Source organism: Rhinoraja longicauda, chromosome 16, assembly GCF_053455715.1.
Source record: "Rhinoraja longicauda isolate Sanriku21f chromosome 16, sRhiLon1.1, whole genome shotgun sequence".
In the NCBI taxonomy this organism is placed as follows: Eukaryota; Metazoa; Chordata; class Chondrichthyes; order Rajiformes; family Arhynchobatidae; genus Rhinoraja; species Rhinoraja longicauda.
Window position 1 is genome coordinate 25,149,138 of NC_135968.1, and position 12,840 is coordinate 25,161,977.

A 12,840-nucleotide genomic window follows, 5' to 3' on the forward strand; every position below is an offset into this window, starting at 1 on the left:
TAGCTCCTCTGTCCCTCCCTTCACCCCCTCCTTCCCAGATCTCCCTCTATCTTCCTGTCTCCACCTATATCCTTCCTTTGTCCCACCCCCGACATCAGTCTGAAGAAGGGTCTCGACCCGAAACGTCCCCCATTCCTTCTCTCCCGAGATGCTGCCTGACCTGCTGAGTTACTCCAGCATTTTGTGAATAAATCGATTTGTACCAGCATCTGCAGTTATTTTCTTATACTAAGGATACAACATTACTGTCTGAACATGTGGGTGAAAATAAACCAGAGCAAAAAAGAGACTACAGACTTTGGTTATTGAGTAGAACTACTACTCGTGTAAAAAAAGCTGTTTTTATGTCTGGCTGTGGCTGCTTTGACAGTCCGGTGTCGCCTTCCAGAGGGAAGTGCTTCAAAGATTTTGTGGCCAGGGTGAGAGGGGTCAGAGATGATCTTGCCCGCTCACTTCCTGGCCCTTGCAGTGTACAGTTCGTCAATGGGGGGAAGGATGCAGCCAACAACCTTCTCAGCTGCGCGAACGATCCGTTGCAGCCTCCGGATGTCGTGCTTGGTCGCTGATGAAACCAGACCATGATGGAGAAGGTGAGGACGGACAATGATAGCAGTATAGAATTGGACCATCATTGCCTGTGGCAGATTGTGTTTCCTCAGTTGCTGCAGGAAGTACATCCTCTGTTGGGCCTTTTTGACTGTGGAGTCAATGGTGGCCCCCCATTTAAGGTCCCTGGAGATGATGGTTCCAAGGAACTTAAATGACTCCACAGATGTGACTGTGGTGTTGGTGATGGTGAGTGGGGGGAGGGGAGGGGGAGCTCTTCGAAAGTCTACAATTAGTTCCACTGTCTTAAGAGCATTGAGCTCCAGGTTGTTGCGATGGCACCAGGACGCCAGCTGTGTCACTTCCCCTCTGTAGGCAGATTCCTCCCCATCCTGGATCAGTCCAATCAGGGTTGTGTCATCCGCAAACTTGAGAAGCTTGACTGAGGAGTCTGTGAGGTGCAGTCGTTGGTGTAGAGAGAGTAAAGGAGAGGGGAGAGTACGCAGCCTTGCGGTGCTCCTATGCTGAGGGTCTGCGGGTCCGAGATGTGCTTTCCCAGCCTCACATGTTGCTTCCTGTCTGTCAGGAAGTTGATGATCCACTGATAGAGGGGTTCAGGCACAGTCAACTGGGAGTGTTTGGAGTGTAGTAGTTCTGGCACAATGGTGTTAAATGCAGAGTTATGCTTTTAGACTGATCATCAGCAACTAATTAGTCAAGAATAACCTGAATGGGTTACACTTTGGCTTTCTAGTTGGAAAATGATATGCCAGCTCAATCTCACTGCTTTGGCAGCTTGAAGAGTGGCCAGGAACTTTACCAATGGAATGCGATTACATGGGTTGAATTCCGATATCGTCAGGCCTCATGACGAGCTGCTTGCTGATGCGTCATTAGAAGATTTTCAAATCAGACGTTATGATCCATTGCACTTGTATGTATAATGAGCTTGGATTGCTGCACACACAAATTACGGAATACCGTGTGCATTTGTTTGAATCCAAAACTACTTCGTGTCAGTTCAAACCGATGCCCTTTTAACCTGCTCCATTAACTGAACATCAGCAGTCAATCATTAAACCATTGCTGGGAATGTAATTATTCACTGAATTAGTCCCTTCCATAAGCTAACATTCCTTTAGAGATCAAGTCCCTTTTAGTACTTCCATGTTCCTGTTTTTTAATAAATTTTGCACATTACTTTGTGCAAACGACTGCTTTGTAATATTGAGAAAATCTGTGCGTACATGACCATTCCTTAAAAGGATTTTCAAAGCCTGTAAGAGTGACCTATTGGTAAATATTGTCAAGCATTGAATTTAATGGCACGAGGGTTAAATGCTCTACGCTTCTAATTTCGTACATTTCAACAGAGATCACTCTTCAAAATTTCCTGTAATGGGGTTCGGGACATCCTGAAAGGATCGTGAGTGGCATTCTATACCTAAAGGTCTTGGTTTTAATTATGCTCCTTGTAGCAGTGAAACTATCTGTTCAGACCATGATGTCTATCCATTCATAACAATATCACAGCTGAACCAGTAGCTGAATCATACATTGTTTTTCTCTGATGATGGGATGGTCCTGTCAGTACCATCACTTTTTTATGCTGTGAAGGGAAAATGCTGTTTAGGCCAAGGCAAAATACCAGGCTGAGTACCAAGATGCTTGCAATGGAGCTTATGCAACAGGAAGTATGCTGTTGGCTCCCACATGCTGTGAGGTGGTGAGAAATAAATTGCATAGGTTTTGTGTCTCCCTTCTGATTACTGCGTCAGTCCTCCCTTGCACTGGTTATTTTCAAGTCAGACTTGACTTCTGACTTGATTCCTGCAGTGTTTATTTGTTGTAAATTATCAGTGTGATTTTGATCTTTTAAAAGGATGTTGGCACAGTCTAGAATAATGATGCACCGAACAGCCTCCTATCTCGATGCTATATGCATCTGACAATGAATTTTTAATAATTGGACGGGCCCTTTTAGTTATTAGAAAATTAAATTAAAAATTGAGTGTTTCAGTTGGTAATATCTGGAACATATAAAAAGGTGACATGAAAAAAATATTTTGAATAGAGCACCTTTCCCGGCTCCTACAATATCTGTAATGCTGAGTGATATGGTTGTTGGGTTGCTGCCTATTCTTTATTGAAGTAGTGGGGTTTTTTTATTGGGCTTTTGATATCTTTTTCAGGAAATTAAAATCAAAAAGGTTTGTGCATTTTTTAAAAATCTTTCCTTATTTCCAGTTGAATTTGGGCAAGCAAAATAGGAAATCTGAAATTGAGAAAAACAATAGATGCAAGAAATACTTCATCAGATGGTTCGGGTGAAAGGGCATTGGACTTGGAAAGCTAGGTCTGTTCATTCTGCACTGCTGCTTGCTCACCTGAGTATTGAAACATCCTCTGTGAATTAATTTCCCCATACATTTAAAGAAAAACACTGTTGGTTGCCCATAGTTACAGTTTTATAGTCTATATCTTTTGATAAGATTGATATCCCAAATATAGAAAACAACAAGGTGTAAAATGTGACATCTATTTATTAGTACACACATTTTGCTCGTTTAAATAAATATATCAAATTTTAATTAATAAATGTTAATTCTGTTGGTTTTTTCAGCAAACTATGAATTTGTATTCAGCTAACTATGTTTTTGTGTAGTTATTTTGTATGTAGATTAGTTCTTAAAGTCATGGACCAGAGAAGAAACAATTGACCCCCTCTGGCATGTATTCGTCTGACTCCCTGAAAGAACAATGCCATGGTTCCATTATACAGTCACATTCCTGCAAAGTTTTCCTTCTCAAGTATATGTCCAACTCCTTTTTGAGTTGAACATTGAATGTCACCATTGAATGGTCACCATTTGAGGCAGTGCATTTCTGATCATAATGCATCACTGCTTAAGAAGAAAATCTTCTTGTGATTCTTCTATTATGAACAACAGGCCAGGGCAGCATCTGTGGAGGAAAATGGACAGATGACATTTTGGATTGGGACACTTCTTTACTCTGCATTTTTTTGGCCTCTCCACTTCATCTCCCATCTTAGTTATTTGCTCCCACACCTAATTCAATTGCCAATTACCCCTTTCCACCCAAATCCACCTATTACTTGTCAGTAGAAACAAGGAACTGCAGATGCTGGTTTACAAATTAAAAGACAAAATCTGGAGTAACTCAGCAGGTCTGTTAGCATTTCTGAAGAACATGGATAAGTGATGTTTTGGGTCGGGACTCTTCTTCAGTCTGAAGAATGGACCTGACCTGAAACTTCACCTATCCATGTTCTCCAGGGATGCTGCCTGACCTGCTACGTTAATCCAGCACTTTGTTTCTTTTCTCATTACGTGCCAGTCATTGCCCCACCGCTTCCCCTCACCACTTTCCACCAGCTTTCTCCGCACTGCTCCATCAGTCTAAAGAAAGGTCCACCCATAAACACCATAGGTCCATTTCCCTGTACTTATGCTTCCTGCTCCACCAATTTGTTTTATTGCTCAAGATTCCAGCTTCTGCAGCCTCTTGTGTCTCCATTAAATATTTGTTTTCTGGTTACCTATTTCGTTAGCACTGAAAATAGTTTCTCCCAATCTTTTTAAATCCTTTCTAATTTTGAGTTCCGCTACTAAATCTTCCCTGTGCTTTCTGTGCAGCAGAGCCGATTCTAGTTTTTTTTGTAAATCTCAGCAGAACTGAGCAATGTCACTCAATAATGTTGATGATCAGGAGCTGAATGGGATAATCCGTTCTCCATGGGATGCACTCTTGTCCCCGGTTACGCTCATATTATTTTAATGTGAGCAAGTTGCACTCCACTTAGAAAATTCATTTCCACTGTGCAACTAGCACACCGTCCATGTGCTCTGAAGCAGCTGTTTTGTCCGAAAAAGTTGAAGGAGAGGTTTATTTGACCTGATGTGTAGGAAGGAACTATAGATGATGGTTTACACTGAAGATAGACACAAAACGCTGAAGTAACTCATGGATTGGGTGACGTTTTGGGTCTGAAGAATGGGCGACCCGAAACGTCACCCATTCCTTCTCTCCAGAGATGCTGCCTGTCCCACTGAGTTACTCCAGCAGTTTGTGTCTATCGTCGGTGTTTGACTTGATATCAGGTTCAGTCAGACAGACGAGGGTGGTGGAGGTGGAAGGTGACGGGTTGAGCCTCTTCAAGGAAGACTCTGACCTAACCCCTGAAGTAATACAGTTAAATCAAGAAAGGGAAAGGAAAAGTTGGAAATGGAGCAGATGAATGAGAGTATTTAAGCTTTCAAGGATCTAGATTTTTATTTTCCAATTATCTGTTCCATGTGCTGTTCTGTGTCATGTGACCAGGAGAGAAATTAATTTATAGGAAGGAAAAAAAACTACAGATGCTGGTTTAAATCGAAGGTAGACACAAAATGCTGGAGTAACTCAGCGGGTCAGGCAGCATCTCTGGAGAGAAGGAATGGGTGACGTTTCAGATCGAGACCCTTCTTCAGTCTGAAGAAGAGGCTGGAAAGGGGAGGCAGTGAGAGTAGCTCCCCATGGGAAATTCTACTGGAAAGTAAAGCTTTCTCTGATGCAGTGACTTGCTTACAATAGCATTATATTGGATCTTCTTTCGTGTCATTACATCACTGTCATCGTCCATCCTGAAAAGGACACAAGCTTCAGGCGACAATCGGTGGGAGCCATCTCTTGTACAATAGATGATGGTGGTAGCAGAATTAGCTTTGGACACTTCCAGTTTCCAGCCCCGCAATGTGGACGCTTCTGTTATGGGGCCATTATATTGGATGAAAAGCAGTACAGCTACTCTGCCTCTCTCTCCATGCCACACAATTTCTAAATGCTGAGCTATTACACATTTGTTGTATTTATGCTCTGATTAATTTTGGCATTTGCAGTAATTAGACTTGTCCTATTTAAAGAATGAATCCAAAAACACGCAGGGAAAAAAAGTGCACAAAATGATCAGATTGTTTTAGTGAAAACAGAATGGAAAATGTGATTTGCTGTTCTTGGACAGTGTCATGTTCGTTGCGGCCAAGACATCTGGCACAATGGTGACAAACAGTATCATTACCGCCAATTGCAGAAAAGCTTCTCAATTAGTAATTAACATTTTTTTTTGACAGGTCTAGCTGAAATGCCTTATTTTTTGATATGTGGTTCTTCCTGTTACGGGTAGTCAAGACCTAATAGCTGATTATTTTTAAAGTATTCTTCACACAGCTTCAGCAAAACCAATGTTAAATAACACATTTAATTATTCAGTGTCATTATGAAAATATATTTTAAGAAAATATATTTTCTTGCAAAAGCATTAAAGACCACCTTATTTTCCACAGCCATGGGCAAGTAATAGAATAACCCTTTTCCAGTGCATTTAACATAACCCATCACAGACATGTAGACAAAACACTTGTGACACACTCACACTTGTTCCGTCCCCTCTCCCTCTCCTCTCTCCCCGCGCCTCTCTCCCCATCTCCCCGCGCCTCTCTCCACTTCTGCTCTCGCCTCCCCGCACCTCTCTCCCCTCTCCCTGCCCCTCTCCCCGCGCCCCTCTCCCCGCACCGCTCTCTCTCTCTCCCTCGCTCTGCCTCTCCCTACCTTTGCCTATCCCTCCCTCTGCCTTTCCCTCTCACTGCCTTTGCTTCTCTCTGCCTCTCTCCCTCTCTCTGCCTCTGCCTCTCACTCTCTCTGCCTCCCTCTCCCTGCCTCTCTCCCTCTCCCAGCCTCTCTCTATCCCTGCCACTCTCCCTCTCCGTCCCTCTCTCTCTCTCCCTGTCCCTTTCTCCCCTCTGTCTCTCTCCGCCCCTCTCCCTCAGCCTCTGCCTCCCCCTCTCTGCCTCTCCCTCTCTTTCTCTCCCTCTGCCTCTCCCTATCTATCTCTGCCCCTCTCTCTCTCTCTCTGCCTCTCTCTCTGCCTCTGTCTCTCTCCTCTCTCTTTCTATCTCTTTCTTTTCTCTCACACTCTCTGCCTCTCCTCTCTCTCTGCCTCTCTCTCTGCCTTCCTCTCTGCCTCTCTCTCTCTCTGCCTCTTTGCCTCTCTTTCTGCCTCTCTCTATCTTTGCATCTCTGTCTCTCTCTGCCTCTCTCTCTTTCTGCCTCTCTCTCTGCCTCTCTCTCTCTGCCTCTTTCTCTCCCCCTCTCTCCACCTCTGCCTCCCTCTCTGCCTCTCTCTCTTTGCCTCCCCCTCTCTCTCTATCTCCCTGTGCCTCTCTCTCTCTCTCTCTCTCTCTCTGTGCCTCTCTCTCTCTCCCTGTCTCTCTCTCTCTCTCTCTCTCTCTCTCTCTCTCTCTCTCTCTCTCTCTCTCTCTCTCTCTCTCTCTCTCTCTCTCTCTCTCTCTCTCTCTCTCTCTCTCTCTCTCTCTCTCTCTCTCTCTCTCTCTCTCTCTCTCTCTCTCTCTCTCTCTCTCTCTCTCTCTCTCTCTCTCTCTCTCTCTCTCTCTCTCTCTGCCTCTCTCTCTCTCCCTGTGCCTCTCTCTCTCTCCCTGTGCCTCTCTCTCTCTGTGCCTCTCTCTCTCCCTGTGCCTCTCTCTCTCCCTGTGCCTCTCTCTCTCCATGTGCCTCTCTCTCTCTCTCTCGGTGCCTCTCTCTCTCTCCCTGTCTCTCTCTCTCTCTCTCTCTGTGCCTCTCTCTCTCTCCCTGTGCCCCTCTCTCTCTCCCTGTGCCTCTCTCTCTCTCCCTGTGCCTCTCTCTCTCCCTGTGCCTCTCTCTCTCCCTGTGCCTCTCTCTCTCCCTGTGCCTCTCTCTCTCTCTGTGCCTTTCTCTGTCAACATATACTAACACAATCCTACACACTAGGGACAATTTACAATTTTTACCAAAACAAAGTTAACCTGTAAATCTTTGGAGTGTGGGAGGAAACCGGAGCACCCAGGAAAAACCCACACGGTCACAGGGAGAACGAACAATCCAAACAGATAGCGTTTGTGGTCAGGAACAAACCGGGGTCTCTGGCGCTGTAAGGCAGCAACTCTACCCCTGCACCACCATGCCACCCCGAATGTTTGCAGATCTCTGGAAACATTTGTTCTAATGCACATTTCCCATTCAGTATGAGAGTTTCAGCAGTATGCTCTGGCTTTTAGTTCTTGATAAACATTTATTTTTCATATTGCAGATCAGCTGCAACTTATCACCTTATATTACATCTTTTACTCCCATCATTTTCCAGCAAACATTCAGAATGTTGCTTGAACCGGTTTATCCCAAAGCTCTCTCTTTCTCGTGATGTAGAAACATAGAAAAATAGGTTCACGAATAGGCCATTCGGGCCTTCGAGCCAGCACTGCCATTCAAAATGATCATGGCTGATCATCTAAAATCAGTACCCAGTTCCTGCTTTTTCCCCATATCTTTTGATTCCTTTAGTCCTAAGAGCTAAATCTAACTCTCTTGAGCATGTAGTGCTTGATTTCCTTTCTATTTCTAAATTACTCATTTTTAACCTGTGTCCCTGTTCTTTGTGTCTGTGCCTTTGGGCATCACGTTGGCCTTTGAAAATTGCATTTGTAATCTTGAAAAGTTAGATAACTTCAGAGTCTCCCGTTACAAACAAAATAAGTCCAACGACCACAGCATTTTTATTAAAAAGTTAAGGATTTTTATCATCTGAATGATTAACTTTATTTGGTTATTTTTAGAGATGTGTTCTTGGTTTAGTTATGTTTGATCAAAGAAATTATTTTTTTCTTTGTGTAGTTTCAGCAATTTGGCAAAGCTGTTTAACCTTTTTTTTAAATAGAAGATGTTTTCCTCAGAATCTGAATAAGTGATTCATTAGTGCCTCGTGCACCTCAACTGAAACATGTCTTGGAACCATGCGTTCAAATGTCCTTGCAGATCTCTTTTTCTGGGAAAAGTGCCAAGAGGTTTGCACCAGGATATAGTCTCCGTCATTTTCATGAAGGGGGTAGAACGAGGGAGGCAATCCAGGCTTTCATTCTTCGGCTCTTCTATTCCCCAGGTCCCTCACCCAGATCCAGGTCCTCCACTCAGATCCCTCTCCCTAGATCCCTGTCCTGAGGCAGTACCCCCTCCCTCCCCCAAGGAGGTTCCCCTCTCTCCCCCGAGGAGGTTCCCCTCTCTCCCTCTCTCCCCCGAGGCAGGTTCACCTCTCTCCTTCCCTTGAGGCAGATCCCCCTCACTCTTTCCCTTGAGGCAGATTCTCCTTCTTCTCAAGGCAGATCCGGATGAAGCTCGCTGGCTCCAGATCCCTCCCCCGAGATCAAAATTACTCCTATCGCCACGGCCCTCTCCAGCTTGCTCCATCCCTGAATTTGGTATTAATTAATCATAATTAATACCAAACCCATACCTCATCTGACAGTATCTTAGTTCCCTTTAGAAGGGATTGAAAGGGAAGAGAGAATGACAGACACCAGTAATCTAAGAAATGTACCTTTTATGTCATCCAAATGTGTTACATTGTCTCCCACCTACTTTTTTCAAGGGATTTATTTACCTCCAATGTAGATTACCATATTATTGGGGTGGAGGATACATTGCAATTAACTAATCTGACATTGATACTGAAAAATAGAAAACAAACGACACCACAGCATTAAGCCATGCTCATATTGCTGAACACAGAATTCCTTCAAAAATGTTTAATCCTTTATAAGACATTATCTTAACAAAAAGTAAGATTTATCTGATTCAGTGGCCAGTAGTGGAAAATTATTTCAATTGCTATTGGTATTGCTATTTTTAAAAGTGACACCTTTACACAGAATTCCTCCTAAAATTAATTTAAAACATATTTCTAGTTATACATTCTTCTGAAGTTCTGATTTACAGCTACCAGATTTATAAACATAGAGCCGTAAGAAGTTTTTGTTTTGCTGGTCAGAATAAAATTCATTATTTTCAACATTGAGTGCTGAGCCTGGTTTAAAAACTCACATTGGAGTAATATCTGTTCTGATGTGCTGAGGGATCCCTTGTATTTGTTAAAGGGAATGTATTGTAGCTCTCAATTAATTGTGCCACATCACTAACATCTCCTAAAGAATACTAATAACTTAAAGCTAATTATACCTTTCTGTTTAACTATATTGGTTGGTTTCAATTCCCCAGTAATCTAATCCTGAAAGCTTTTTCTTCAGTGGAAGAAAATGATTGCTCATGTTGCCACTAGCTATTTTGGCAATTTGCCGGTAACATTTTCTTGACCTTTGGATTATGTTGGTGAAGAAATTAAGGGCAAAAACAGTAAAAAGCTTTCTGTCTCTTACAAGTCTAGCTGGTTGTTAATGGGACTGCAAAAAACGTTTCCAAAACAAATAGTGGGAAAGATTGTTTCTTGACTATTGGGCCAAAATTTCCCCATTTCGATGCTGTAGAATATTTCAAAATGAATGCAGTTTTTGGGGGCCATTGTTACTTACACAATATAGTTAATGTTAAACTCTGATTCAAATTCTTAAAAAGATTGAGAGTTACAATCTTATATTCGTTTTCAAGTTTGTAATATTCCATGTGACATGTGGCATTAAGTAACTTGACTAGAATTTGTAAGGCCCATGACTTGATAGTTCTATGATGGGAAATTCTAAGGAGAATGATTTCTCGGGAAGTACTCATGTTTGAAAGATTGAGGAATTGAGGGTAATTGGAAACTGGAATTGAGGCCAGTATAAAATAGCCATGATCATATTGAATGGTAGGGCAGGCTTGAGGGGCCGAGTGGCCTACTCCAGCTCCAGTTTTCCTGTTTAAAAAAAAAAGATTCATCAGGGATTTGATCTTCCCCATTACTAGTCATTGGACTGGCGAATATTAATCCCAGGCAACTTATTTGGCTGTGGACGTTTGATCAATTAGTTTCACTTTTTTGACAAAGTTCCTCAATGTTGCTGGAAGTGTATATATCTATAAGATTTCCACCAATTGATTGGTTCGGGTGCATTCTTAAAGAAAAATATTTGCAAAGTTTATCCATGTGTTAATTATTGCAAGTTATATTAGGAGTCTTGCAAGTGGATGTTATTTTGACATTTCGCACAACTGAATAATGATGCAACTCCCATACTTTATTGGTATCTAACTGGATTGGTTTAAAAAAAAATTAATCCACTTGCATTTGTCTCATTTAAACAGTTCACACTATCAGTGGCACACTGGGGATATTGTACAAAAAGTATTTGATAATTAAGGTGCAGCTTATTAATGTTTTGCAACATTTATAAATTCATAAGACATCAGGGCAAAATTAGGCTATTTGGCCCATCAAATCTGCTCTGCCATTCAATCATGACTGATCTATTTTTACCTCTCAACTGCACATTCCCGTGTTCTCTCCATTTCCTTTGACAACCTAACTAATCAAGAGCCTATCAACCTCCGCTTTAAAAATACCCAATGGCACTGCCTCCACCACTGTCTGTGGCAGTGAATTCCACAGATTCACTACCTGCTGGCTAAAGAACTTCCACATCATCACCATTCTAAAAGTACGTCCTTTTCTTCTGAGGTTGCGCCCTCTGGTCCTAGACTCTCCCACTAGTAGAAACATCCTCTCCACATCCTTTCATTATTCGGTAGGTTTCAATGAGATTTCCATTCATCCTTCCTAAACTCCAATGAGTGCAGGTTCAGAGCTGTCAAAGTCCATAACTATAATCTCATTTTTTTTCAGGGAAGGATATTTTCAATATTACACTTTTGCACAATTTTCAAGCATTGACCTGCCTTACACTCAATGTGATTCCTCATTGAAAATGACTTAATTGAATTGCAACATATTTAAAAAATTCATGGTAATTAAATGAATACAGAAAAACAGCAATCACTTTATTCCATTCTAAAGAAACTTTCATGACTTCAAATTTAATATGATTGCTCCTGGTTTTGTACCTCTTTTTCTCCAAAATTTTGAACTTGCATAGCTTTCTAAATCATCACTGTTTTCTAAACAGCTTTATGTCTTAGTTGCATCTAGGCAAATCATTGCTAAATTTGCAGGTTATATTCAGAAATTTAGTTATCTTGTTTTGAGTAAAATTATTATTTTTCTTTTAATTAGGTAGAGCTAATTAAAGGAAATTCACAAAGCGTAGGACTGGTTTTCCGCCAAATCCAGGGCAACGATGGGGATGCAGTGCATGTTACCGTGGAAACTGTGACCCCAAACTCACCGGCCGCAGCTGCTGACCTCCAAAAGGGAGATCGACTCATTGCAATCGGAGGTGAGAATCTATGCTTTTTTAATTTTTATAGTAAACACCAGCAAATTAATAGGAAAAAAAACCTGCAGATGCTGGTTTAAATCGAAGGTAGACACAAATTGCTGGAGTAACTCAGCGGGTCAGGCAGCATCTCAGGAGAGAAGGAATGGATGACGTTTTGGGACGGAGAGAAGTCTGAAGAAACGTCACCCATTCCTTCTCCCCCGAGATGCTGCCTGACCCGCTGAGTTACTCCAGCATTTTGTGTCTACCAGCAAATTAATATCTCCACATAGGTAAAAATAGCAAATTGAATGTCAAACTTGCACTACATCGCCAACATGCTATAGGAAAGATACCATTAAGCTGGAAAGAATACAGCGAAAATTTACGAGGATGTTGCCAGAAATGGAGGGCCTGAGCAATAGAAAGAAAGAGAGAGGTTGGGCATGCTTGGACTTTATTCCTTGGAGCCTAGCAGCTGCGGCTCACCTGCAGTCCGTCTGTCTTTTGTGTTTTATGTTGTTTTTTTGTCTTGATTGTAGTGTTTAGATGTGATGTAGTTTTTTGTGGTTGTGTACCATGTGGGGGGGAGGGGGGACTGTAAAATTGTCTCTTCCGAACGGAGACGCAACCTTTTTCTGGGTCGTGTCTCCGTTCCCGCTGCGGCCTACCATCGGCCAAACACCTGGAGCTGGCAACCTGCAGCTGGGACCACCTGGGGCTCTGGTTCGCAGAGCCCGCGGACTGGGCTGTACTTACCATCTGCGGAGCTGGCTGCCTTCGGAGGCTGTGGTGGCGCTGTGGAAGCGGCTGCAACTCGCCTTCGGAGGCTCCGGCCGCGGACCACGTGAACGTCGGAAGCTCGCAGCCCCCGGTGGGGGGGGGGGCGACATCGGGAGCTCCGGCAGCGGCAGAGTCTTCGCCCACCCCGAATCACGAGGCTTGGGTCGGCCCGCTGCGGACCTTTCACCGTCCGGCGCAGCCTGCAACTGGCCGCGGGATTTTCTCTGCCCGGCGGTGGCTTCAATGGCGGGAGCCACGACCGCCCCGACTTGCAGCAGCAGCATCTTCACCCGCCCCGGATCGCGGGGTTTGTGTTGGCCCGCTGCGGACCTTT

At 43.2% G+C, this 12,840-nt stretch overlaps 1 protein-coding gene across 1 annotated transcript in view; it reads left to right on the forward strand.

Moving 5' to 3' along the window:
• The window catches only part of pdzd8 (PDZ domain containing 8), a 149,393-nt gene that overhangs the window by 120,114 nt on the left and 16,439 nt on the right, over nt 1-12,840 (forward strand). The window contains exon 4 of the mRNA XM_078413438.1: nt 11,579-11,741. Coding sequence (XP_078269564.1) covers nt 11,579-11,741 — 163 coding nt within the window. The remainder of the gene's footprint in view (nt 1-11,578; nt 11,742-12,840) is intronic.